The sequence below is a fragment of the Chrysemys picta genome, chromosome 11 (assembly GCF_011386835.1).
Source record: "Chrysemys picta bellii isolate R12L10 chromosome 11, ASM1138683v2, whole genome shotgun sequence".
Lineage (NCBI taxonomy): Eukaryota > Metazoa > Chordata > Testudines > Emydidae > Chrysemys > Chrysemys picta.
The window spans coordinates 3,116,562-3,144,197 of record NC_088801.1 but is presented as its reverse complement, the minus strand read 5'-3'; the positions used below and the strand labels follow the sequence as shown (position 1 = coordinate 3,144,197).

The 27,636-nt window shown below is 56.0% G+C and overlaps 1 protein-coding gene across 1 annotated transcript; it reads right to left on the bottom strand.

The window, feature by feature from the left end:
• Nucleotides 1-13,678: 13,678 nt before the first annotated feature.
• Nucleotides 13,679-27,559, bottom strand: GPBAR1 (G protein-coupled bile acid receptor 1). The gene is made up of 2 exons (XM_065561377.1): nucleotides 26,571-27,559; nucleotides 13,679-18,316 (listed from the first exon to the last, which is right to left on the bottom strand). The coding sequence occupies exon 2, from the start codon at nucleotides 18,187-18,189 to the stop codon at nucleotides 17,170-17,172; it is 1,020 nt and encodes a 339-aa protein (XP_065417449.1). The 5' UTR covers nucleotides 18,190-18,316; nucleotides 26,571-27,559; the 3' UTR covers nucleotides 13,679-17,169.
• Nucleotides 27,560-27,636: the final 77 nt, after the last annotated feature.

The following is a 27,636-nucleotide window of genomic DNA, read 5'->3' as shown; positions in this document are numbered from 1 at the left end:
CTCCCCCACTAGTTAACACAGCACTCAGTGATCTCAGCTCTTAGTAACTTTAGCTCTCTTGTGATTTCAGCTCTTAGTAGGGGAGCCCCACTACTGGTGCACCATTGGCCCAAAGTGAATTCAGCTCAGCAGCCTAGAACTAGACTCCTAATGCAATCAAAGTTAGCTCTGACATTTAACAACAGATAGAAGAAAATAGTACAATTGGTGTGTCAGGCTCTCCAAAAACACCCACACAGTGTAGTAATACTCTGTATGTTACCCCCAATGACCAATAACTGACACTTCAAATTTTCTGTATCATTTATTATTATTTTTTTTTAAATATTCTCTAATAAAATTTAAATCAATTCCTTTTCCTTTTCCTTTCTAATTCACTGGATTGTGGAACCCATGTCCCTTGTCTAGCGAGAGCTACTTAGGTCATGGTGAGACCCTCTGTCATAAAATAGTTTCATTGTCCTTGTTTCACATAATCAGGGTAACAACACTTTATTCCTCCTGCCCCAATAACAGAGAAACTGGGGATCCCACCCCATCCAAAGTAACCACTTTCAGTTGCTGTTGTCTCATGCCAGGCGAGTGGGTGTGCCTATGCAAACAAGATCAGCCCCTGGAGTTCTTTTCCACACTCGCCATAATTCACCACCAGATGTCAGGGTAGAGCTCATCCTGACTCTGCTTACATGTGAATAAACCTTTAGGTTTTAGATGCTAAAGGATTGACAACAGGGTGATTTGTGGGTAAGATCTGATTTGTCTATTGCCCTGGGTCTGGGGCTTGGCCCTTTGGGATCGGGAGAACCTTTTTTCTTTTACTCAGGCATTGGTTTTCATAACCATTCGTCCCCATAACGAGTGGCACTAGTGGTGATACTGGGAAGCTGGAGTGTCTGAGGGAATTGCTTGTGTGACTTGTGGTTAGCCAGTGGGGTGAGACCAAAGTCCTCTCTGTCTGGCTGGTTGGGTGCCTTAGAAGTGGAGAAACCCCAGCCTTGGGCTATAACTGCCCTGCTCTGAGCAATTTGTCCTGACTGTCCCACCAAAGGCAACATCATTACAGCCACTTATGTTAGAACATATTGTTAGCACAGAACCGCCCGGCTCCTGGGCAGACAGGGAGGTGGCTGAGCCCGGCCACCGGGGCACCCGAGGTGTCCTCGGCCATGAAGCTCTTGGTGTCTCCTGCCTCCTTCTCCAGCTCCATGACTCCATTCGTGCACTGCCTCCAGGGCGCTTGGGGTCCTGGCTACGACCTGCCGCCCCATGTCTATGGTTGTGGCTGCCGCCCCGTGGCCCACACCCAGGTCTGGATCTGCGCCTGGGGTGGACAGGTCTGGCTTTCAGTATCCCCACTATTAAAAATGAAAAATGGGGGGGGGGGAAGATAAGCGAGACTGTTCTTTTTCTTGGCTGGGTCCCCAGGGGGACCCCCAAAAATAAAGCTGCACACAGGGCCCCCCCAACTCTAAATCCGCCACTGTTTACAATGCTCATAGTATAGGGACTATGTACACGCAACTTACACACAACGGACACACAAGCCCATGTCTCACATCGGGCAATGGGCTTCTGGCTTCTAACGTGCCACAGCGCCCCCCTCTGGGCTGGGAAAGGAATACCTCCAGAGGGTCCCACAGGGAGATCCTGAGGATGGCTGCATGGCAGTGGGGGGCGGGGGCGCAGGAGACCCTTTGAGGGACAGGCTAAGAAAGGAGCCACCACCATGCCCGGAGGAGGATGCAGACTCCAGCGTGGTGAGTTCGAGGCGCCCATCACAGACAGCGAGTGACTCACACCGGTTGAAAAATTAACATCCGTCTCGACTGCTACGTCCTTTCTCCGCAGGGGCCCTTTGCGGCTGATCTCCCTTGGCCCCCACAACACAGACATTTTCCATGGGAACGCACCCGGCGAAAGGTCGCTCTCGCCTCGTCTGCTTTGCCTCTGCTGTCAGGATCCGCTGGCAAGAGCAAACGGCCAGTTTTGTCAAAACGTGGGGTGCAGAGGAACGTGTGGGTGTGGAAGCAGCGATGCCAACGCTGCGTGTGGATGGGGCCAGGGCTCGGGCCAGCTCCTGTGGGTGCAGTGGGGAGGGGGAGCGCTAGCCCCACGCGATGTCCCGTTTCTCCTTTGGGAAATATGGTCACCCTATCCAAAAGGGACACCTGGAGGTCCCCCGCCCCAACAGGCAAGCAAGGCACGTCTCATACCTCTGGCCCATGGCTCGTTGGTGTCTGACCATGCGTGTTTAATGGCGGGAGAGCCAGACTTGCTGAGCTGACCCCCCAGTCCATTGATATAACCCCAGCAGTGGGCTCAGTGCTGGGGAGACCCGGAGCCTGGGCTGGACAAGGCAGCCTGGACACACGCAGCGCTGGAGTGTGAGCGGCGAGCCCAGTCTGGCTGTGCCTGCACTGGGGGGGGAGTGGGGCAGAGACGGGCAGCTGGTGTTACAACCGTCGCGTTTTATGGATCGAGTGGGTCAGAGACGGAGCAGGAGGCAGCTGCGAAAAGGCGAATCCCATTCCGGGGTGTGTTAACAGGAGTGTCGCATGTAAGACACGGGAGGTCGTGGTCCCGCTCGGCTCGGCACTGGGGAGGCCGCCGCTGGAAAGGTTACACAAACTGGGTCTTGAGAACAGAAGCCCAAAAGGGGACCTGATTAGTCTTCAAATAGGGGCTGCTCTAAAGAGGACAGGGAGCCGTTGTTTTCCCTGCCCACTGAAGGCTTAATCTGCGCCCAGAGCGATTTAGGTGAGAGATTAGGAAAAACGTTCTAACGCTCAGGGCGGCGCAGCTCTGGAATCGGCTTCCCGGGGAGGTTGTGGGATCCCCGACGCTGGAGATTTTTAAGACCAGGCTGGACAAACCCATCAGGGCTGGTCTAGGGTTACTTGGGGTGGGTGGGACTGGACAACCTCTCGAGGTCCCTTCCAGCCCGACATTTCTATGATCTCTCCTAACCCTGCTCATCACCTGCCAGGGCTGTGCCGAACCAGCGTCTCCGGAGGAGACAGGGTGGAGGCCTAACCACTGTAGGAAAAGAAAACCCCATTGGGGCTGCTGCTGGGACCCCGCCAGAACCACCCAGCTTTCCCAAAGCTCCAGCAGCAACCCCCTCTGCTCCGCGGGGAGCCTGGCGCTCAGCAGGCATGGGGAGAAAAGGCCGAGGAAACGGTAGCAGCCTTGGGGGTTTGTGGGAGTTCCTACCGGAATGATGAGGTTTTTCCAGGGGATTATGGGAGTTTGATCTCTACTCCCCCTGTCCCAGCTGCAGGACTGACGCAGCCTGGCTTGCGCGGACGTGCTGCGTGGTGGGAGTTTACGCCAGGGCAGTCACATCAGTTCAGTTAGCAGCGATCCATTCCCCTCGTACAGACACAGCTCCAGAGAGCACCTGGGGGTCCCCCGCCCCGACAGGCAAGCAAGGCACGTCTCACCCCAGAGAAGACAACTCCGTGTTGTGCAAGCTGCGGGCGCCGATAAACCCAGGAACATTCTGTGTCCCGGGTGCTTATAAAAGCTGAGGGATACGAAGTGCTGGGAACACAGGAGGTCACAGCTGGGACTTGAAGCCAAGTCGGGGAGAGAGCACTTTACCATTAATATTTATACAGCGCGGCCAAAAATACTCAGCATCCAGCAAAAATATTTAAACAGTTCATTTCTGGAGCAAGTCCGGATGGGTGATGGCGGGTCTGTTCTCCCAGCCTGGGACACAAGAGTGGCTTGTGGGTAGACGTCTAGCCCCAGCGCAGGCCAATGGAAACACGGTTTAAACTGCAGCACATTTTAATTGTCCTTTGCTTTGACACATGTGCTGGTGGCATTGCATTAGGGCAGTGCCTGAGATCCCAGCCCCCGGTGCAGGGAGCTGCACACATCCACGGTGAGAGACAGACCCTTTCCCAGAGAGCTGACCATCTCAACAGACAATGTCATAGGCCCGACTGTTCCTTGCACCCCAGTTCAAGGGTGGTCAGCTGGTCCCTGTCATCATTACAGACTCTGCTGTGTGTTGGGGTTAGTAGCCGCTAAGCATTTTGTGATCCAGGCTGCGGGAGACACTATTAAATAGCGTGACAGGCTTTGAATCCGGAGTCACTCCACTGAAGTGGAGTGGATTTACACCAGTGGCTGAGAGCAGCATCTGGTCCACATTTCATATAAAATGGTCAGGTTAAACGGGACACAGGTGAGGCTAATCTGCCATGCACACCCTTCCCCCCGCTACACCGAGAGTTAGCCAACCGCACATGGCCGCGTTGAACCAGGCTGAGCGTCCCGGTTCGCTCCAGATGGCTCTTCCCCATGTAAAAGGCTAATCCCTCTCAAGAGCTCAAACGGGGTTTAGAACAGGGAACGTGAACCCAGCCTAGGTTTTAAATGCTTCAGTTTGGCTTTGAATGTGCAACCGGACCGTGCCCATCCGAGCAAGGTCTCTCCCCCTGTTGTGCAGGGAATACGCAAGTTGCCCAGTCTTCTCCAGGTGGTGCTGTGCTCTGCCGAAGAGAATAGGCCAAGCGACTAGACGCCACCCACGCGAGTGGCATTACGCCAAGGTGGATTTGGCCTGGCGTTTGGGAGTACAGCCAGTGATGAGCGGCCAAAATCTTAACAACCGGTTCCCTACCGGGTCTTCGGCGGCACTTCGGCGGCGGGTCCCTCAGTGCCGCCGAAGACCCGGAGCGAGTGAAGGACCCGCCGCCGAAGTGCGGCCGAAGACTCGGAGCACCGCCCGCTGAGTACAAGCCCCACATGGTTTTTTACGTGTTTTTTTTTTTTAGCCATCCCTGCCGGGGCCCCGTCGAAACCGTTTGAATCGGTCCCGGCACTTCCTAAAGCCGGCCCTGCACATCGGGGTTGCAAAATTGTATCGGGGGCCGGGTAGAGAAGGCTGGACCTCCCAAAACAGCCTGTCCCCACCCTCCGACCCCCAGCCATGTCCTGCCCCCCTCAGAACCCGCAACCCATCCACTGCCCCCGCTCCTTGTCCCCTGACCACCCCCTCCTGAGGCCTCCCCACCCTAACTGCCCCCCAGGACCCCACCCACTACCCAACTCACCCCGCTCCCTGTCCCCTGACTGCCCCGACCCCCCCATCCACCACCACCCCGACAGACCCCCGGAACTCCCAGGCCTACCCAACCCCCTGCCCGTTCCCCAACCACCCCCCCAGAACCTCCGCCCCCTCCAACCACTCCCTGCCACTTATCCAACCCCTCCTCCCAGCCCCGGCCCGGCCCCCTTACCATGCTGCTCAGGGCAGCGTGTATGGATGCCGCGCAGTCCGCTGGAGCTCGCAGCCCCACCCCCTTACCATGCCGCTCAAAGCGGCAGGAGCTGCAGAGCTGCCCAGGTGCGGTCCAGAGCGCTGGCGCCGGCGGTGCGGCATGCTGCGGCTCTGCGAGAGGGGGGAAGGCGGGGGAGCCTCCCCAGCCGGGAGCTCAGGCGGGCCGGACAGGACGGTCCCACGGGCCGGAGATTGCCCACCCCTTTGTTGCCGACACAGCGTGCCCGAGGACAGCAACAGCGGGGTTCGTTGCCCAGTGTGCTTCGCGCCAATGAACACACCCGGGTGGAGAAGCAAACAAAGTTTATTTGAGATCTCAAAGTGGTGCAAGGAGACAGGCAAGTCTCAGATCAAGCACACCAACAGAAACAGTTTTTCTTCTTTTGGGGCCAAAGCAGTTTTTTTGTTGGTGGACTTTTACATAGACTCAGTTATCTTGTTTCAATGACTGGCAGGGCTGCTAGGGTCTTTGGGTAGCACTTCTTTTATCTGTGAGAAAAGAAACCTAACACATTTCATTAATGCCTGGCAGTGTTTTGCAGATCTCATAGTTTAGGGTTACCATATTTTGTGCCTCCAAATGGAGGACACTCCACGGCCCACGGCCCCGCCCCCGGCCCCGCCCCCGGCCCCGCCCAACCCCACCCCCTCCCCAAAGTCTCTGCCCCCTCCCCTGCTTCCCGCGAATATTTGATTCGCGGGAAGCCTGAAGCAGGTAAGGGGGTTGTGGGGGGAGGAGGCGCGGCCCAGGCTGGCCCCCCGGCGTTTCCAGCCTGGGTCGGCTCGGGCCCTGGGGTGCCGGCCCCGGCCGATTACCCCCGGCCCGCCCAGCACTGCCGGCCCCCGGCGGCCTGGCGCACCCCCCGGCTCCCGGCCCCGCGGGCCCGGCTCCCCGCGGGCCCGGCTGACCCGGCTCCCCGCCGGCCCGGCTGACCCGGCTCCCCGCCGGCCCGGCTCCCCGCGGGCCCGGCTGACCCGGCTCCCCGCCGGCCCGGCTCCCCGCGGGCCCGGCTGACCCGGCTCCCCGCCGGCCCGGCTGACCGGCTGACCGGCTCCCCGCGGGCCCGGCTGACCTCCCGATTTTCCCGGACATGCCCGGCTTTTGGGGATTTCCCCCCGGACGGGGATTTGAGCCCCCAAAAGCCGGACATGTCTGGGAAAATCCGGACGTATGGTAACCCTATCATAGTTGCTTGGGCACATTCAGGCCCCCCTTTTCTTGGCTGTCAGCCAAGTCTTAGCTGTGAACAATGTCCTTGGATGGGGCCAGCATCTTATCTTTGGACTGAGCTTGCTAGCTATATTTTTTTTCCCCCAGTTAACTCGTTCTGTTCTTTTTCCTTTTCCCCTTTCTTGGCTTCTTTTAACCTACAAAGGAAACTTCCACTCTTCACTCATACACCTTTTCCCAACAATGAACACATACACATTGCCATCATACACCCTTCCAGTAAAATAACTTTTATACAGAGCTTTGGAGCAACAAAGGACGAGAACACCACAACAAAGGACGAGAACACCCACTTTTGAGGAATCCACTGGGTACAACCTCTGGTGTCCAATACCTTTCCTTTTTAAAACCTTAAATGCCTTGTCGGCTTCTGAGGACCAGTGAAAGGGGTCATGATCCGCTCCCTTAACGCATTTGTATGAGGGTTTAGCCCACAGTCCAAACTCTGGGATCCATATTCTGCAGAAGCCTGCCATGCCCAGAAATGCCCTGAGTCGCTTACGATTGCTTGGGATAGGAACTTGGCAGATAGCTTCCGTTCTTTCATTTGAAAGCTGATTCCCCGCCCCCCCCCCCCCCCCGCCTTATGTAAAATCCTAAGTACCGTACTTCTGGGAGGGCGATCTGAGCCTTACTCTGTGCTACTCGATATCCTCGGAGTCCAACAAAGTTCAGGAGGCTCATAGTGGCTTTAAGGCAAGGGATTAGACCCACAGCAGCAATTAACAAGTCATCCACATATTGCAGGAGGAGGACCCTGTCCTCATTGTCCCACTCCTCCAAGTCTCTGGCCAGAGCCTGGCCGAAAAGGGTGGGGGAATTTTTAAATCCCTGGGCCAACACTGTCCAGCAAAGCTGCTTTCTAACCCTCCTTTTGTCCTCCCACTGGCTCCACTCTGGGGCTTGCATGGCTGAGGGCTCAATTGCAAGGGTCATTCTCCAGGCATTCTCGGGGGGTAAGGTGAGGGTTATTTCATCTTGGGTGAACTCAGACGGCCTGGCCCAATGGTTGTGTCGGACAGCCGAATGGCGGAGACCGTGTAAAAGCAGTTCTTTGTAGGAGGTGAGACCGGTGAGATGCGTCGGCTCGTTGGGATTCCACCGGGGGTCTGCTATAGGGACCTGGTTTGCAGCAGCAGGGACGTGTGCTGCGTCTGCCTCATGTCTACGCTGTGCCTCCTCCCGTGCCTTAGACACAACCTGATTACGCTCCACCTCAGACAGCAGGGTCCGCATAAGGACATTACAATCGTCCCAGTCAGGCTTATGGCTAGCCAGACACCCCTCAAAGACCGAGATAAACTTGCTTGGGTTTGTAGAAAATTCCCCTGCTTGTGCCTTAAAGGCTGCTAGGTCCACCGGGTTAAAAGGCACATGCGTTTAGACCTGCATAGTAGTGGCCAGGCGATCTTGTGATCCTGGGCGGGCCACCACGGTCTCAGTGACTAACAGATAGAACCCTACTGAGGGGGCGATCTTTGGAGCCCGAGGCACCCTGTCTTTATATGGTGGGGGTGTTGGAGCCGAAGGGGACACCGACTCTGCCATCACAACCGGGGGAGGGTTCTGGGGACTAACAATAGTTACTACCGAACCTGTCGGAGTCAAATTACACCTTTGCAAAAGATCTGATCTATCTCTTAGCAACATAAACAACTGTACATACATATGTTCATTCCATTTACCCGTTCGCTGACAAAACAGAAGCAATTGAAGGATCGTATTATAATTAAGTGATCCCTCCGGTGGCCACCTTTCCTGGTCCTCTAGCTGGTACTGAGGCCAGTCTACTGTACAGAACCTTTTCAGTTTACTTTTAGTCAATGGATCCGATCCAAACACTTTCCAGTTCACCAGAATGCATTCTAAGTACTGCCCTGCCTGCAGTACTCTGTCCCTGCCCCATACTCTAGGGAGACACTGGGCGTCCCCAGGTCAAAACAGGTAAAGTCCCCACTGGACTGTTCCTACCTTATCCAAGGGTCCAGTTCTGCACCGTCACCCTCTTCACGGGACCGGTTCCCACCGTCGCCTGCAGCTGCTTCTCCACTACTCGAGCGTGTTGTACCGTTGTGCCCTCCGGGGTCGACCAAACCACTTCTCCGCTGAGGCCCCCGGTAAAGTCACCGGTGCACGCTGGGCGTCGGGCGTCACCGCAATCTGTCGACCTCCGAGAGGGGTCTGGGCAAGGCTAAATTTCAGCCTCGAGCCCCACGTTGGGCGCCAAGACTGTTGCCAGCACAGAGTGCCCGAGGACAGCAACAGCGGGGTTCGTTGCCCGGTGTGCTTCGCGCCAATGAACACACCCGGGTGGAGAAGCAAACAAAGTTTATTTGAGATCTCAAAGTGGTGCAAGGAGACAGGCAAGTCTCAGATCAAGCACACTAACAGAAACAGTTTTTCTTCTTTTACACATTTTTGCAGTCAAGCCTCATCCCCCCCCCATCCCCCATTACCTCTCCCTCCCCCTCTCCCCCCCATTCCTCTCTCTCTACCCCTCCCGTCCCTGGTAATAGTTACTAAGCAAATAGCAATTACATTTAAGCAGTTAGATTATTTTGACAGCCATAAGTCCAGCTTGTTAGTAGCTCCTTTAAACCGTTATCTTGTCCTTTTTCCCTTTGAACTGTTATTTTCCCTTCAGCCAGAAACACGCAGGCCTCCGCTTGATACCGGTGTGAGCAGGGGGTTGCACACAGATAACTGGTTGCTTACACATTCCAATTGCACCTGGCCTGTGAGGTCGATTAGAGTTTAAACATGGGCGAAGTTTGGTTCTTTTGGGCCTAGTGCAGGAAGGCTTCATTGAAACTAGTGGCCTTCCACCCTCCCGAGTTACCTAGGGTGAGGCCTAGTGACGTCAACACCTTTAACAACAGGTTCTAAACCAGCTTCTAAATTTAACAACCGGTTCCAGCTCACCACCGAGTACAGCTCCCTGCCCTTCTGTGGGACACACGCATAAGGAGGCTGAAGGGCAGAGCTTAACCAGCTTGCAAGCTCGCTGGGCACTTGCTGCGGAGGTGGGCCCTTCTGGGCATTCATTACGATGCCCCTCACTGCTACGCTGGGGAGGTGGCATCATGCTACGGGCACCTGGCGGCTAGGTTTTTTTCCGGTTGCTCCCTGGGGGGGATCATTTCCAGCCAATCTCAAAGGGACGAGTGCATCAGAAAAGCCGGCTAGGGACAATCCCACCTCTTCTCTCCCCGGGCTGGAGACCCTCATCTGCAAGCGAGAGAGAGATCCATGCACTTAGAGACATGGTGGAAGGCACGTTGCTTGAGTCACTTAAAACCAGACTGGAGAACTCATTTCAGGATCACTCCTGTCCCAGCTCCTGCACAGGGGAGAGCTAGCACCTGGTAAGTCATCTCCATCTATGTCTGTGCCTCTCCGGGGAAGACTAGAAATCCTGCGCTTTTAGGAGATGGAAGAGGTTCTTGTCATGAGGTGCATGGTGCCGCCAGCCAGAAACATTAGAAAATCACGAGACAGGCCCAGAAAATCACCGGCTTGTCTTAAAAATCCTGAGATTTGAAGAGCTACACTTTGCGTTGCTTTCTTTGCCTTCTGGCTTTTGAGCCCGTAGCTCACACACTCAGGTTTTTCTCTGCAGCCATGAGAGCTAGACACTTATTTTTTTACAGACAGCTGAGATTCTCCCCTATTCACGTGACTCCAGATGCTGGGGCTTTAAGTAAAACATCCAGCACCGTACGATTCCTGCTAAAATCACCAAAGTTGGAAACGTGACATGTGATTGTCCAAGATTGCACTCTGGGTTTGGGCCTGTGTGACACTGGCTAATTCATTGCGGGAAAAGCGTCTGTTTCACCTGGGTGTTAGTCTGGCTAAGACGGGTATTGGATTTATAACAGTGTGTTTAGACGTTATGAAATGCTTGTGAGTTGCTGCCTACATTAATCTTACTTGTAATAGCTTTATCACGTGCTATAAAGTAACATTTACATCTTTGCTTTCTAACTGTAAAAAAAAGTTTGCCGTGACTCTGTCAGGAGGAACCATCTCCCGCCCAACAAGAAGGGCTCTCAGAACTCAATGGGCCATTGTGAAACATCACAATACAATGACTGTGTCAATCGCCCCTTCACACCCATGAAGAGGCTACATGGAAAAGGGCTTGTCCCATCAGCTTGAATTCTGAAAGAAGGAACTAAAAATAGGTTTCATCTGTTTGGTCTCTCACTGGCCTGGAGCTACGAAAGAGAAGCAGAGATCCCCAGGGTCTACCGGGGTTAGCCCTAAAAGCCATTCAGAGCTGACAGATTACAACAACTCTGTCACCTTTTAAAACCATGGACTGTAACTCATTTGTGTATCTATGTTTACCTGCTTTAACCTTGGAATTCATTTCTTTTCGTAGTTAATAAATCCTTCGTTAGCTTGCGATAGGATTGGTGACAAGTGCTGTCTTTGGTGTGAGATCTAAGGTGCAAATTGACCTGGGGTAAGTGACTGGTCTCTTGGGACTGGGCGTAACCTGAATATTTTGTGATCTTTGGTGTATAGCAACCAGCTATCACAATCCAGCTTGCCTGGGTGGCGAGATAGAGTGGAGTGCCCAGCGTGGCTGTCTGTGACTCCATGGTGAGATGGGTATAGTGCTTGAGCAGTTCACACTTGTGACTGGGTTGGTGAAATCTAATGCTAGAACATACCACCGGGTTGGGGTCACTGCCCTGCTTCTTGCCGGTCTGTCTGGAAGTTGGCACTCACAGCCGTGAGCTGCTCCAGTTCCCTTCCGCCAGGGCCGGCTCCAGGGTTTTGGCCGCCCCAAGCAGCCAAAAAATAAAATAAAATAAAAAGCCGCAATCGCTATCTGCGGCGGCAATTCGGTGGGAGGTCCTTTGCTCTGAGCGGGAGTGAGGGACCGTCCGCCGTATTGCCGCCGAATAGCTGGACCTGCCGCCCCTCTCCGGAGTGGCTGCCCCAAGCACCTGCTTGCCAGGCTGGTGCCTGGAGCCGGCCCTGCCTTCCGCCCAGTAGAACACAAGCGCTTGGCCTCGTCAGCAACGCCTTGGGAATGAAAACTAACACAGGTCAACCCAGCTTCCGGAAACAGTCTTAGTCTCCAGTTCGTTCTTCTCTTCCCAAAAGCAGTCACGAGTCCCCGGCCTTCCGGGCCCACCCATTCCTCTCCATCCAAACTGAGGTTACCAGTCCCTCCTCCAGATCCGTCTCTCCATTCCCCTGCGCCTTCCCTAGTCTTTTAGTTCTCTCTTTCTCAGGTGCTTTCAAATTACCCGCTCCCTCCCTGGGAGCTACCTTTTCATTACCTCTCCTCTCTCGCAGCCCTTCCCTGGCCCCTCTCCCTCCCTCTCCCTACCTGGGGAGCCCCATCTGGACTGCTCCTGCAGCCTTCTTATAGGGTTCAGATGCTCCACTACCAAACGGCAATAAGCCCCCGCCCACAGTACCCCAGGCTCCCAGGCGGAGTTCATAGGGCCGTCATGGGGCCAGTGAGGGCTTGATTCCTTGTGGAGGGCCACCGGCCCCATGACAGTGATTCTTCAGGGAGATTCCGCTCCCCACCCCAGGAGTTCAGCAGAGGCCAGACTGGATGTCTCCATGCACTGCCCTCTCCTCCTCACGCCCTTGCTGATTCCCATGCTGCTGAGATTCTCCCGAGCACCCCCAGCAGGGAAGCAGAAGTGAGGTGCGGCTGCAGATCCTCTTTCTGGTTGCAAGATGAGACTCCAGGGATGGCCTGAGCTTCCCAGGTCAACTCAGGCCATCAGCTCAGGCAATGAAATCAGGGGGCCTCTTTTCACTTCCCCTGTGAATGGGCGCAAGAACCCTGCCCTGCGTCTCTCTCTCTCTGCTGCCTTTCAGCCTGAGAGATCTCCAAGCACTTCCCTAGCTAGACACGCAGGGATTGCGTTATCACTGGAATTGGTACCGGGATAATTACCCACTGGAACAACTCACCTGGAGCTTTCATCTCTGGAATTCATGACTGGATGCTCGAGCCCAAACAGAAGTGACGGGGATGATGAAGGAATCACGGGCCTGGTCATACTAGATTATCGGAAAGGTCCCTTCTGGCCTTCAACCCTATGAATTTTTACCTGGAGCATCTCCCATCCAAGTGCCAGCCACTCGAGACGCCTTAGCTTGGGAGGTCACAGGTAGGGGGCCTCACTGCAGGTATATGACCATGGGCATCCTTCAAACCACATTAACACCTTCACCTGCCCAACACAGTCACCCAGAGAGCAGATCGTTTGGGCTACAGCATGGGGACTGGGTCTAAGCCTGAGAGAAGGGGAAGATGTCCTGCCTATATTAACTCTGTGGCAGCCAAATGAGAAGACAAGGTCTCTGCTGCCCCATGCACACATTTCTGGTGGGCGATAGCTAGGTAGCAACACAAATGCAAAGCAGTTGAGTGGTTGTTTGGCTCCCGGACTTTGGTTCCAAGGTTTGGCTGTATTCGGATCCCGTTTGATTTGCCCTGGTTCTGTACTGTGGGCTCCTGGCACAAAGCAGGCCAGGCCGGAGGGAACAGCCAGTGTCCAGAGGTAACCAAGGGCAAACGGTGAAGGTGTCTGGCCGAATTCTGCTCTCGTTGTCAATGCGGGAGATCCAGTGTAATGCCATTGAAACCGCGGTCCACCTTCCCCATAGTTCCCCCTCCCTGAGCCAGAGATGCCCTGTGACAGTTGCTCCTATTCCTTATAGGTCTGGGACAGTCACCCGGGGGGGGTCTAGTGTCTTGCCCATCTCCAGCAACACTGGTTGCTCCCCTCTGGGGGCAGTCTCCTTCACGCCCACACCGGTGCCCTCGCTAGCAGCACATTGTCCCGCCAGCCAGCTGGTACATGCTGGGAAGATGCCTAGTTCTGCCAGACAGTGAGAGACGCTGGGGCTGGTCAGAATCGTAAGGGGATGAAGGAGACCTCTGACCTCATCTGCTACAGCCGCACTCCTGGGCAGTGCTAAGGGCAGGGCGTCGGCCCGGTATTTATTTTGGTTCGGTTCAGGCCCAGGTTCAGTTGAAATGAGGGTGTTTGGGTCCGGGTCTGGTTCAAGCCACCAAAAGACAATAACGGTTCGGTTACCGGCTCAGCTCAAATCTCAGTATTAGTGGGCGCAAACTCCAAAAAGAGAGTCGAAACGGAAAACGGTTTGTTTGACCATTCATTTATTTGTTAACTTTCATTTCACAGGAGTTTTCCTAGTGTTTTTTGGGCTGTCGAACAAACAGTCGTTTTTTTATGAACACTTTGCGCGAACTCAAGAACCATCTTCTGACACCTGCGCGGGCGTATTGGACCCGGGCGGTGAAAAGAGACATTGGAACTTGGGGCCTGGGGCAGTTGGCGTGAGGAGCTGCCCCAGGGGGTGGGGATGGATAGAAGGAGACCTGCTGGAGGAGGAGAAGGATTAACGAACCGTTACGTTTCCCCCTGGGTTTGAAGAGTTATTGCTAAGGGACAATCCCACCTCTTCTCTCCCCGGGCTGGAGTCTCAGAAAGTGGTCGGCTAGCTCTGGGCCTCCCGCTGCCTCCCTCTCCCTCCCTGCTCTTGGGGGCTGGCCTCCTTCTAGTCTCAGCCCATCCACATCGGCCTGGGCCAGGCCTTTCTGGCCGCAATCACATGCCTCTTGCCTTGGCTTGGCTACTAACAAACGTACGATCCTAGCAGCTTTTTTAAAAGTGAGCTCAAAAAATGCTGGCCCTTTCTGTTAGCCACCTTTCCGGGGGGTTTGGCAGGCAGGAGAAAATTCTGGGTCTGGTTCAGGTAGAAATACTGGTTCAAACTGGTTCTCCTGCTCTGGTTCGTCTCCCTGCTAACAGAGAAGGAAGTGAAGCCACGAGACCAGCAGCAGAGATGGCGGGCTGCGGGCGAGCCAGGAAAGGCGGACCCAGGGCTATGCAAACCCCGAGAGGGCGCATGCAAACAGGTGGAGGGACAGACCCAACCGGGCTGGGGCGGGGAGGATGATGGTGTTTGTTATTACGACTTCAAGCCAGAGGGTGCGGCAGAAGCACCCCCAGTCCCCTTGCTGCTGTGAAGGGCCAGCAGGCCCTGCGTGTCTCTCCAATGGCGCCAGCTCCCTATGCAAATCCCGGGGCTCGCCCATTTGCTTAGCAAAGAGGTGGGTGATATGGAAAACAGGACACGGCTCCGAGATGGCATAGATAGGGGAAGGGACAACGCAGGCACCAGGGCCAGGGGTGTGAGATATGAGCCCCAGGACTGACTGGGGGGCCCCAGGGAAGATTCAGGGCACCAGGAGTTGGAAGGAAGCCCTGTGGGGGGAAGGGGACCCCACAATCAGGGCAGCAGGACTCTAGAGGGGAACGGGACGCATCCAAATGGACACCCACATCCAGAGCTAATGGGGGGAGAATAGGGGTGCTGCAGGCTGGCACCTGGACTCAGGTGGGGGGCATGCAGGCAACAGAACCCCCAGGAAATGTATAGACAAAGGAGCACCCCCTTTCCATTCCTCGCACACACACAGAAGGGGTTCCCCCTCCCACCACTGCCTCTTGTGCACCGTGCTGGTTTATAATGACGCACTGGGACTCGGCGATCGAACCAGTGGCTGCAGGTCCCCAGAGACCTGACGGGGACAGAGCCGTCGGGGGCCCGTCTCGCTCCGCTCCGGCATCTGGCTGTTCTCCAGCCCACGCCGGCCTGGCCTGGGTGGTGGGGGCACCCTGGGGCGGCCACAGCTCAGCTGGGAGGGACATCAGCAGAGTGGGGTGGGGGCCTGGAGTGGAATATCTGGGGGGGCTGGGGATCAGGATTGGGGGGTGCTGGTGGAGCCGTTTGGAGAGACCTGGCCCTGGATGTCCTTGCTCTGTTCCCTTCCCTCAACACTAACCTCACTCCCAGCCTCTGGACATAAAAAACGGGCTGGTCTCTCTGTGGCGCGTCCCAGCCCCCTCAGGGTCCTTCCCCCACCCCCAGCTCCTGGGGAGGGCTGGATCCAGGTCCGGAGAGTGATGGGACAAGGCTCGATCCCAACACGGCCATCCCCAGAAATCGCCCGCTAAACAAGGAGGGAGCCCAGAAACGGGGCCCTGGAGCCGGCTGGTGGGGCAGGCCCAGCCGGGATGGAAGTTCCTCACGAGGCCTGGAAACAGCGTCATGGAAAAAAATAAACAGTGGCAAAGCAGAAGAGCTGCGCTGTGGGATAAACAGTGGGTGGGAACATGCTGCAGCGACCGAGGAAGTGGTAACCGGACTATCCATTCCAGGAGAGCCGGGATCCCGGGCTCAGCCGACTCCCTCCCCCGTTCAGCAGGACTCCCCCCGCTGCCAACCAGTGACGTACAAGCAGGACGAGGAACAGGGCCCAGCAGCAAACGCATTAGCCCACAGCGGGAGGCATTGGGCTGAGTCCAGGATCTGGGTTGGGGGGGTTAGTGTGCCCAGAACTGACCACTCCAGGTGCCGGGACCCCGCCACACGGGATCCTCCTTCCCTGCTCCATGGCCTGACGCTTGTGCCTCTCAGCGGGAGAGGTGGTCTGAGGTGGACCATGCATGAAGCCAGGCTGAAGGGCACCTAGGCCCGAGACGGCCCTGGGCACCGGCGTACAGGGGGCGAAGGTGCCTGAATCCCATAGGCTCCTCTCCCCACCAAGGAAGGTCTCCAGCCAGTCACTTTCTGTCTCCGCCAGCGCTGCTCACTGGGGGCCGCGGTTTTTACCCACATGGAAACGGAGTTTCTGGTTTCCTGCTCTGCGGGCAGACACAGCAGCAGCTCGGCTTAGCGGGAACAGGAAGGAAAAGCGGCTGCTAACGGAGCTCTGCCTTGCAGCGATATAAGCCCTGGAAGTTCCTGTCTCTGGCCCCACGGGGGTGCCAGGCCCTAGTCCGATTTGGGACCCAAGCAGCAGTAACCCCACTGTTTAGGGGGTGCTCTCGTCTAATCGCACTTGGAGGGAGGGAGTCTCTTCAAGTTGCACCAGCGAGGGTACTGGGGCCCCAGGAATTCCCAGCCCCATTGGCAGCAAGAATAGAGGGCCTCAGACGTCGCCCTGTAGTCTGCACCCACGGGGCGCAGCGACGTCACACATTCACCTCGGGGTTAACCTCAGCAAAGGATCTGAGAATGCTGGCGGCCCTGACCCTGAGAGGTTAGGGCACCCTTTAGACCCTGGCAGGATCGGGTCCCACACCAGCCCAGAAACTCAGGTCTTACCCCCGGGGGACAAATATAATTGATGAGCATCGTCGTGGGATGGAAGCACACCAGATGGAAGCCACCCCAGCCAATCCGGTTGCAGGAGGGTGGATCGTGTAGTGAGGAACCGGCCACTCAGAAGCCGAGATCGTTCACGGAATCGACGGCCTGCTTTGAAAAACGAACGTACCGAAATCTGATTGGACGGAGCATTAGACCCACGCTTGCTCTTTAGACCAATCAAAGTGCAGAAAACAGCAATGACCAGCCCAGCCTCCGTGTGTGGGCGGGGGAGGATGAGGTTACCTACCCACCTCAGTCATTAAAATATAACGGCCCAGTAAATCACTGGATCCCTCCGGAAGGTCCACGTTGACCCCCCAGCGGCTGCATCTCCAGTGAATCCCAGCCTTGTCTTGTTGTGGCAAGAGGCCACGGTCGCAGGTTTGGCGTCTCCATCGCAGGGGCCAGGACATCAGCTGGGAGCTGAAGCCAGCCCTTCTGCCGGAGGACAGGGGGCCCTGCTCTGTGACGTCCCATCCTGGTGGCGTCCGGCCTCCCCTCGCTCGCAGCACCGCGCCCTGCAGCCAGCGTAGCCCTTGGCCGCCACGTCCCTCCAGAACTGGGTGTACTGGCGGTTGCTAAGCCCCAGGATGATGGGTACCACGGCGGCGCTGCCACTGCCCACGCAGGTGAGGATGAGGAGGGTGTATCTGTCAATGGAGATGTGGTTCTGGATGGCCAGCACCGAGACGTGCAGGCCGGCCACGTAGGGCACCCAGCACACCAGGAAGATCAGGAAGAGGCTGGCGATGCACTTGGCGTGCCTCAGCTCCAGCTGCTGCTCCAGCTCCGAGGGGCCCTGGCCTTGGTGCACGGAGCGCAGCACCTTCTTGATCTCCTGCAGCTGGTGCCTGGCCACCCGCAGCATCTGGGTGGACATGAAGGCCATGGCCAGGATGGAGGGGATGAGGAAGCCGTAGATCTCCAGGTAGAGGTAGGCCGGGGGGAAGATCTGTTTGTAGGAGCAGTTGGAGTTGGGGCCCCACTGGTTCCACCCCAGCACCGGCAGGCAGGCAAAGATCAAAGGCAGCGCCCAGGTCAGCAGCAGGCAGAGGGGCACCCAGCGGTGCACCCAGAAGTGGTGGTAGTGCAGCGGGTAGCGGATGCACAGGTACTTCTCGTAGTGCACCGCCAGCAGGTTGGCCAGGAAGGCGAGGAAGAAGTAGTTGGGGGTCACATGAACAAAGAAGCAGCTGTGGTAGCCCCGGTTATTCTCACACTGCATCCTGGGGATGAAGGGCAGGGCCACCCCGGCCAGGAGATCAGCAAACAGGAGGCTGAGAAAGAACCAGCTGGCGGCCCTGGGCAGCTTCCGGTTGCGGAGGATCCCGAGGATGATGAAGAGGTTGGCCAGGATGATGACGAGCGAGAGTGGGTCTGAGAGCCAGATGACGCACCTCCGGATGCTCTCTGCATCCCCGGAAGCGTTCATCCTTCCGCTCGGTGCCGGTGGCAGGTCGGAACGGGGTCAGCCTGTACCGCGTGACAACAGCCGGGTGACGCTGCAGACGGGGGCACGGGGCTCATCCTCCACTCTCCCCCAGGACAGCCGGAGCCTCCTGCCGGGAAAGAGACCACATTGCAGCGTTATTCTCTGCCCAGACCGCTGGGACAGTGACGTGCCCTAGAGAGCCTAACCGGCTCATGAATAAGCAACAACATTTCCTGTCTAAGCAACACCAGCCTGCAGCAATGATATCGGGCACAGATGGTGTAAGATCTCCGCAGCCTTCCTGTCGTTTGGATCCTCCCCCCACCCCGGGGATGTCTAGAAAGTATTGGTCCTGCCATGCGGGCAGGGGACTGGACTCGATGACCTCTCGAGGTCCCTTCCAGTCCTAGAATCTATGAATCTATGTACAAACAGGAGACCACCACCTCCCTGCCGCCAAGGCACTTACAAAGGTCAGGTCTGATCAGTGTTTGGCCAGGGCCCCCAAGGACAACCCAGGACGCTGGGCGGGAGGGGGGAGGAGTTGGAGGGGGCTCAGCAGGGGGCATTTGCTCTTCAGAGTCAGTGCTGAGCCCAACATCACAGGACGGGGCTGGGGACGCTGTGCTGGAGGCCGACCCAACAGGGGGCGCTTGCTAGAGGGAGCCATGTGGCCGACCCAATAGGGGGCGCTGTGCTGGAGGGAGCCGTGTGGTCGACCCAATAGGGGGCGCTGTGCTGCAGGGAGCGGCGTGGTCGACCCAAAAGGGGGCGCTTGCTGGAGGGAGTGGCGTGGCTGACCCAATAGGGGGCGCTGTGCTGCAGGGAGCGGCGTGGTCAACCGAAAAGGGGGCGCTTGTTGGAGGGAGCAGCGTGGCTGACCCAACAGGGGGCGCTTGCTGGAGGGAGCCGTGTGGCCGACCCAAAAGGGGGCGCTTGCTGGAGGGAGCGGCGTGGCTGACCCAATAGGGAGCGCTGTGCTGGAGGGAGCGGCGTGGTCGACCCAACAGGGGGCGCTTGCTGGAGGGAGCCGTGTGGCCGACCCAATAGGGAGCGCTGTGCTGGAGGGAGCAGCGTGGCCGACCCAACAGGGGGCGCTTGCTGGAGGGAGCCGTGTGGCCGACCCAAAAGGGGGCGCTTGCTGGAGGGAGCGGCGTGGCTGACCCAAAAGGGGGCGCTTGCTGGAGGGAGCGGCGTGGCTGACCCAATAGGGAGCGCTGTGCTGGAGGGAGCGGCGTGGTCGACCCAATAGGGGGCGCTTGCTGCAGGGAGCGGCGTGGTCGACCCAACAGGGGGCGCTGTGCTGGAGGGAGCGGCGTGGTCGACCCAATAGGGGGCGCTGTGCTGGAGGGAGCGGCGTGGTCGACCCAATAGGGGGCGCTGTGCTGGAGGGAGCGGCGTGGTCGACCCAATAGGGGGCGCTGTGCTGCAGGGAGCGGCGTGGTCGACCCAATAGGGGGCGCTTGCTGGAGGGAGCGGCGTGGTCGACCCAATAGGGGGCGCTGTGCTGCAGGGAGCGGCGTGGCTGACCCAATAGGGGGCGCTGTGCTGCAGGGAGCGGCGTGGTCGACCCAATAGGGGGCGCTGTGCTGCAGGGAGCGCCAACCTTTTTTTAAACTCAGGCATAAAACCAAGTTACTCATATGCCCACTCATGGCTGTGAAAGATCCCATGACACTCGGAGCAAGAGTCTAAGCTACTGCACACGGTGCCCCCTTCAACCAGAAGACAAAGCAGCAAAATGTACAAAAAAAGCCTTTAAACCCCCCAGATTTAAATGAATTGTTGATCTAAAAAGCCACGTACGTGAGAACATGAATAAGTAGTTGTCCATAGCTATAAATAGCTCGAGATGTAATTCTTGATATTGCTTTGGTTTATTTAAAGAGCAACGTCTACAAAAATCACCTGTCCACAAGCCGGGCAGTTCCGACACAGGAAACAAAACCGAACAGCTCATGCTATCATTGCAAGAGATCGGCTCCACTTCACTCCCAGCGCCATGACCGTGGGCCAAGAGAGATTGGATTGAATTCCTGCCCATAGTCAGCGACTGGTAAATAAATAAATTGATCGTTGTGAACGTCCAACTGTCCAGAACCACAACGTCAAACCGGCACGAGAAAGGCCTCTTTGTTCTAAACCTCCGTTTGAATCGTATGTCTCAACCACAGATCGTTCACTCTGGGCAGTAGCACTGAAAAGTCTCGATCGCCACCTAACCAACCAGCCTGGTTAGATTGTGAACGTCTCTCTGCTGTGTTATGAAAATCAACATGTTAAAAAGTGCTTGAGATTAGGAATCGGGTACTTTACTCAGAGATTGGCTGGCTAATACAGCCACCCCAGCTCCCGTTCTTGTCAACGATCTCCCCTTCTGTATGCATTGTCTGCTAGTGCCAGTGGTGGTGGCAAGTATCAGGGGGTAGCCGTGTTAGTCTGTATCTACAAAAACAATAAGGAGTCTGGTGGCACCTTAAAGACTAACAGATTTATTTGGGCATAAGCTTTCGTGAGTAAAAACCTCACTTCTTCGGATGCATAGTGGTGGTGGAACATTTTTAGTAGTGGAGGTGCTGAAAGCCAACCCCCTTCCCCTATCCCCTCCCCACACCCCCGAGGCTGGGAGCAGGGCTGTGTCTCCGGGATGGGGGGACCCAGACAGGGGTAAGGGGGGTGAGGCCACAGCTGGGGCTGGGAGTGGAGCCCTGGGAATAGGGCCCTCACTGAGCAGGGAGCCAGGCACAGCGCCCCAGGAGCAGAGGTCTGGGAGTGGAGGTCTAGAAGCGGAGTTGGGGCAGGCGCCAGGCCTCGGGCCCCAGGTGAGGTTGGGGAGTGGAGCACGGGTGGAGGGCAGGGAGCAGGGCATAGGCACTGGAAGCACCCCCAGGTTTTATGCACAGAACCAGCAGCTGGGAAGCGGGGCACAGGGCCACTGCAGCACCCCCGCACCCCTACTTCCCGTACCTATGGCAAGTGCTTTGTTACAATTCAGTCCTCTTCAGACCTATTGCTCCTTGGGCCTCATAGCAGCTGAACTTCAGGTTGGTCGAAGCGATGAGAAGATTAGTGTGTTGACGTTCCCTGTCGCTGCCCACACTGGGACAGAACGTCTGGGTGGAGGAGGAGACAATCGGTAGGTCACCTTGGACTAGTCTGGCTTGCCATGCCTCAGTTTCCCCATCTGTAATAATCTGGGCAAGAGGCTTTGAGATGCGGGGGTGACAGGTGTTATCTACATGCAACCTAGGGTCATTACAACCACACTGTGCTCGGCCTGTCACCATCTCTGCCTTTCTGTGAGACCCCTTTGCAATCACGCCGGCCAGGCAGAGCCCCCGTGCGGCTCTATGGGGCGTCACGCCGACTCAGCTCAGCTTCGAAAGGAACTGTGGAGATGTCACTGTCGCGCCGGCTGAAGGGCCCATGGTGGGGCCCTGCGTGCAGCAGGACAGGGGTTAACAGCCCAACAGGATTCTCCACCTCCAGGAACCCAACATTTTCTCTGCAGTGGAAGCCCCTGGAAGTCCAACTGACCCACCTGCCTCTAGTCTCCCAAGGCCAAGGACATTTCACCTGCAGCTCTCAGCATACCCAACAGCCGTCGGCCCGTCAGAAATTCCTCCTGCTCTTGGCTTCGGGCTGGGTGGCAAGGAACTCCCGGCCCATGAGAACTTGGCGAAGCCCAGCTGGGGGGACCGACGGGCACTTATTCCCTTTGGGGGCAGGGGGCCGGGCCCAGCCTCTGAAGCATCCTGTGAGTTTCCGACTGTTTGAAAGCGAATGTAGGGCTGCCGGAAGGGGTCCCCGGTTATCTCCAGAGCAGGGACAGCGCGAGCAACGGCTGGGCGAGCAATGACCCTCCCACACCTAACGCACCCCTAGGCGCAGCTTCTTCAGCGCGCGCCTCCCCGCCTACCGCTGACCTTCGTGTTTTCCGTAAAAAATAAAACGAAAAGAACTATAAATGCAACCTCCCCGGGAAAGCACGAGACCCTCCGCTGTGCCCAGCGCTCCCAGCCCGAGCCGGGGTGCAGCCAACGCACCCCCGGCGAGGTGCAAGGAGGGGCCTGTACCCCTCCCCACGGCGAGTGGTCCCCGAGTGTCTTCCATCCCTCCCGCAGCCCGGTGTGCAGCAGCCGTGCTCTGTCAGTGCAAATGAAGGGGGCACCAGCCACGCCCCCAACCCCTCCCTGCCCGGCCCGGGTGGGGGTGACTGAGATTAGGAAGGGGCTGGGATGCTCAGAACATTCAGCACCCCCAGGCGGGCTGATTCAGACGCTCACCCTGCTCCAGCCCCACACGCTGGCCGGCCACCAACCCGCGCCAGGAGCCCGGCCACCCGCTGGGGAGCTGTATTAACTTTGAACCCACTTTTTACTTTTAGGTGCCCCTAGAACACCGGCGCCCCTAGGCACGTGCCTACTGTGCGTCAGTGGAAATCCGGCCCTGTCCTCCCCCAGGAGATCCACCGGCACGCAGGGACTCCTGGCTGAGACTGCCAGGATGGGAGCCAATCCATGCCCCAGGCAATGCCCCTTCCCGCGCCCGCCCTGCTGGGAAAGGTAGGGGGACCGCCTGGGGACCAGCGCAGTTAAACTGACTGGACGCCCCAGCCGGAGGACAGAGACGCTTCGAGCACCCAGCAACGAGGCCTCAAAGCCCAAGTTCCATTCACAGCCCATTGAGTTAACCCACCGGCAGCTGGGCACCTGCCACCCGGCTCATTTCCGAAGAGCCAGAGACTCATAAAACGCTTTCCGCCGGGGGAAACACGCTTTGCCTTCGGTGCAAGAGCCGCAGGCGGCTGCCGCAGCCGAGGCAGGGCAATAACAGCCACAGGGATGCGCCTTTAATGGACCCATAAAGAGCCCCGGGGAAGGAGCGGGCTCGGTAGGGAGTCGGCAGATTGCCCACGCCGGGAGCCAATTACATCCTTACAACTAGATAATGACCGGCAGGAGCCTTTGATCAAGCCAGACCCCCCCCAGCTCCGAGCAGGACGCAGCGGAACAAGCTGCTCGGCTTTTATTTCATTAAAATGTTGTTTGCTGGTTTGAAGTGGATTCGGCTCAGGGGAAACGCGTGGCCAGCAGGGCAATGGCTTCTGCTAACCCCCAGCTCAGCCGGGCTAAGGCATTGAACCGGGACTCATGAGAGCTTGCTTCCCTGCTTGGCTCCGCCACAGATTCCCCAGGGGACCTTGGCCTAGTCACTTGATGGCTCCCTGCCTCAGTTTCCCCACCTGGGAAGCAGAGGGAGTTCTACTCCTCCCTTGAGCTGTCTTGTCCCATTAGAATGTGACAGCACCTAGAACAATGGGGTCCTGTCTCAGTTAGGTCTCTCCATACTTCAAGGGACAGCGGCAGGGAGCGCATCCCACAAGCCACGGAGTGGGAGGAACGTTCAGCTCCAGTGGTCCACTCCGTCCCCAGCCTCTTGGCTGACCCCCTCCAGGAGCCAGCGGAGAGGGCACTGGATGGGAGAGCTGAGTTTTATTCCAAGTTCTGCCAGTGACCCTGCCCAAATCATCGTGCCTCAGTTTCCCCACCTGCAAAATGGGGTTAATTCCAGCGGCCCACTTCGGTGGAAAGTGCTTTAAAATCAAATGGGTGCTAGATAAGGGCGGCGTGTGAAAAGGCGCTGATGGGTTTTATTACATGGACAAATTGGTCAGTACAAATGGGGCTGAGACCTGTTAACTCGTTTCATATGATCCAGGCAGGAGGGAGTAACCCCGGGGTTCCCATTTAAACCAGCGACGATGACAGGGTCAGAGCGTCTTTCTTCTTGTAGCATGCAACTCCTAACTCAGGGCCTGCTTCCAACCTGTGCTCTCCAGGTGAAATGTTTGCATATCCCCTGTGAGCTTGGCCCACAGAAAGCTGAGCGCAGGATTGGGACCTTCCAGGTGGCAGGATCTTGGCTAAGAGGCAGTGACCGGGAAAAGTCTCCTCTCTTCCAAAAAGAAATATTTCTGATGGTGTGGGAGCTGCTTCTTCTAGGGCAGTGGTTTTCAAGCTGTGGTCCAGGGGCCCCTGGGGGGTGGAAGACTACATCTTAGATTTCCAAAGGGGTCTGGGATCTCCAGTCAAAAATTTTAAGGTTGAAAACCAGTGTTCTAGGGCCCCTTTCTACCAATCACCAGAAAATTCTCATAGTTCTTTTTACACCCACGAACCCTCCAACTGGGAACTTGAGGGACAGTAATTTTAGTTGCACAGAGCCTCACGGTGGGAAGTGGAGGTGAGGCCCAGAGTATAATAAAACCCACATTTTATTGTCTCTGAAAACATCCACTCAATGTGCAGCGGCAGTCAAACAAGCGAACAGAATGCTGGGAATAATTAAGAAAGCGACAGATAATAGGACAGAAAATATCATGTTGCCTCTACATAAATCCATGGTACACCCACATCTTGAATACTGCATGCAGATGTGGTCGCCCCATCTCAAAAGAGATATATTGGAATTGGAAAAGGTTCAGAAAAAGGCAACAAAAATGATTAGGGGTGTGGAACAGCTTCCGTATGAGGAGAGATTAATAAGACTGGGACTTCTCAGCTTAGAAAAGAGATGGCTAAGGGGAGATATGATTGAGGTGTATAAAACCTTATCTACTTTCTCCACACCAGTCATGGAAGTGTTGTTTACTACTTCTCATAACACAAGAACTAGGGGTCACCAAATGAAATTAATAGGCAGCAAGTTTAAAACAAATAAAAGGAAGTATTTCTTCCCACAACACACAGTCAACCTGTGGAACTCCTTGCCAGAGGATGTTGTGAAGGCCAAGACCATAACAGGGTTCAAAAAAGAACTAGATAAATTCATGGAGGATCGGTCCATCAATGGCTATTAGCCAGGAGGGGCAGGGATGGTGTCCCTAGCCTCTATTTGCCAGAAGCTGGGAATGGGCGACAGGGGATGGATCACTTGATGATTCCCTGTTCTGTTCATTCTCTCTGGGGCACCTGGCACTGGCCACTGTCAGAAGACAGGATACTGGACTAGATGGACCTTTGGTCTGACCCAGTAGGGCCATTTTTATGTTCTTATGTACCGTCAGTCATCCAACATCCTTCACAGGCTTTATTGGTATGTCGGGTCCTTCACCTAGCAGCGAAATCTAGGCACCTCTGGGGTGGAACGCAGCAGCTATTTCACAGCACACAGGAACGCTGTGAAACAGTTCAGGGCAGGAAGTGATAAAGCATTCTGTATCTAAATTCAACAGGAAAAGGGGGAGAGGCAGCAAGTGAATTCCCCCCTGGTGGGAATGTGGCCAGAACAATGGGAGAACTCTTCTGAAAAGTGCCAGCCCAATCTTTAATAAGCACAGCTGCGTAGGAGAGTGGGTTTTTCACCTCACTGTTCAAATTAGCAGCCCTGGGATTAGTTGAAACCATCTTAAACAGGCTGAAATTGATGCTCTCCAGAGGAGTAAAAGTTTTAACGTTGTCGGTTTTAAATCTAGTTCATTCCGCTAGAAAGGTCGTTAGCTGGCCCCACTCCTGAAGTATCTGAGCCCCTCACACCCTTTCCTGCAGCGGCTCTCAACCTTTCTAGATGACTGTCCCCCTTTCAGGAGGCTGATTTGTCTTGCGTACCCCAAGTTTCACCTCACTTAAGAACTACTTGCTTGCAAGACCAGGCATAAAAATACCGAAGTGTCACGGCACGCTGGTACTGAGAGATGGCTGACTTGCTCATTTTTACCATATAATTATCAAATAAATCAATCGGAATATAAATATTGGACTTGCATGTCAACGTATGGTATAGAGAGCCGTATAAACAAGCGTCTGTAGGAAATTTTCGTTTGTACTGACTTGGCTAGTGCTTTTTATGTTGCCTGTTGTAAAACTAGGCAAATAACTAGACGAGCTGACGTACCCCCGGAAGTCCTCCGCGTACCCCCATGGTGCGCATACCCCTGGTTTAGAACCACTGCTTTCATGAACTTACCCTCCCAACAGCCATAGGAAACAGAAGGGCCATTTTCCCCATTCTGCGGCTGAGGTGTAGAAACACTAAGAGACTGGCCCAAGACAACCCAGGAAGGCTGTAGCGGAGCAGGAAAGTGACCGAGGGCTTGAGTCCCAGTCTCCCACCCAAGAAATACAAACGTGGATCCTTCTAATGAGAAACCTTCACCATGGAGACTTGAAACTGAAAATGAATTATCTAGTGAGTTACAGAGCGATCTCTTGCTGCGTCTGGGCACAGCGGAGCCCTGATCTCAGATACAAATCATCTCCTCTCGCCATAAACAGCCAACCCCACGTCAATCGCTCCGAATAAAGTGCCTTTCCTTAGGGGCTAAAGCTGGTCTATTCCCCCCATATCACTCTAGCTAGAAATAAAACAAGCAAACTCACACATGGCAGCGCTCTCTGCAGACTGGCGACCGGATCCCCGGATTCGCCAGGGGAGTAACTGCTCCTCTGCCAATGTAATCACCTCCTTTGGCATTCGGCAGGTTGTGCCCTTTCCCTCCTGCAGCCCAGTCTCTGGGGAAAGGGCAGCCCGGCTGGCCACAGCATGAGTGCAGAGAAGGCACTGGGGTGTGATGGGAACAGACAGTCTTCAGCCACTCCCCTACTGGGGAAGGGCCAGGGGAACCAATAGGTTTTTCCCATCTTCAGCTGGGCTGGTTCGTCTTCTCCCAGGCTGAGAAGCCTCCCCCCTCCAAATCGCTGGCAGCAGGCCTGGGAGAAAAGGATGGGGGGGCAATTCCACTAGTAAATGCACACACAGGGAAGCATTGAGAAGTTCTCTGCTGAGCTCTGGCTTTCCCCAGGACTCTCCTTCCTTGGGGAGTCTGGTGTCTTAACGGGTGAGACCTGCCAGCAGGGCATCCCGCTGGACTGTAAGGTGGATAGAAAGCTGGCTAGATCGTCAGGCTCAGCGGGTAACAATCAACGGCTCCATGTCTAGTTGGCAGCCGGTTTCAAGCGGAGTGCCCCGGGGTTGGTCCTGGGGCCAGTTTTGTTCAATATCTTCATTAATGATCTGGAGGATGGCGTAGACTGCACCTTCAGCAAGTGCGCAGATGACACTAAACTGGGAGGCGTGGTAGATACACTGGAGGGAAGGGATAGGATACAGAGGGACCTAGATAAATTGGAGGATTGGGCCAAAAGAAATCTGATGAGGTTCAACAAGGACAAGTGCAGAGTCCTTCACTTACGACGGAAGAATCCCATGCACTGCTACAGACTAGGGACCGAGTGGCTAGGCAGCAGTTTTGCAGAAAAGGACCTAGGGGTTACAGTGGATGAGAAGCTGGATATGAGTCAACAGTGTGCCCTTGTTGCCCAAAAGGCTAATGGTATTTTGGGCTGTATAAGTAGGGGCATTGCCAGCAGATCGGGGGACGTGATCATTCCCCTCTATTCGGCACTGGTGAGGCCTCATCTGGAGTACTGTGTCCAGTTTTGGGCC

What these genes read in the sequence shown, in the direction of transcription:
- GPBAR1 (XM_065561377.1), bottom strand. Translation starts at nt 18,189, where the DNA reads ATGAACGCTTCCGGGGATGCAGAGAGCATCCGGAGGTGCGTCATCTGG.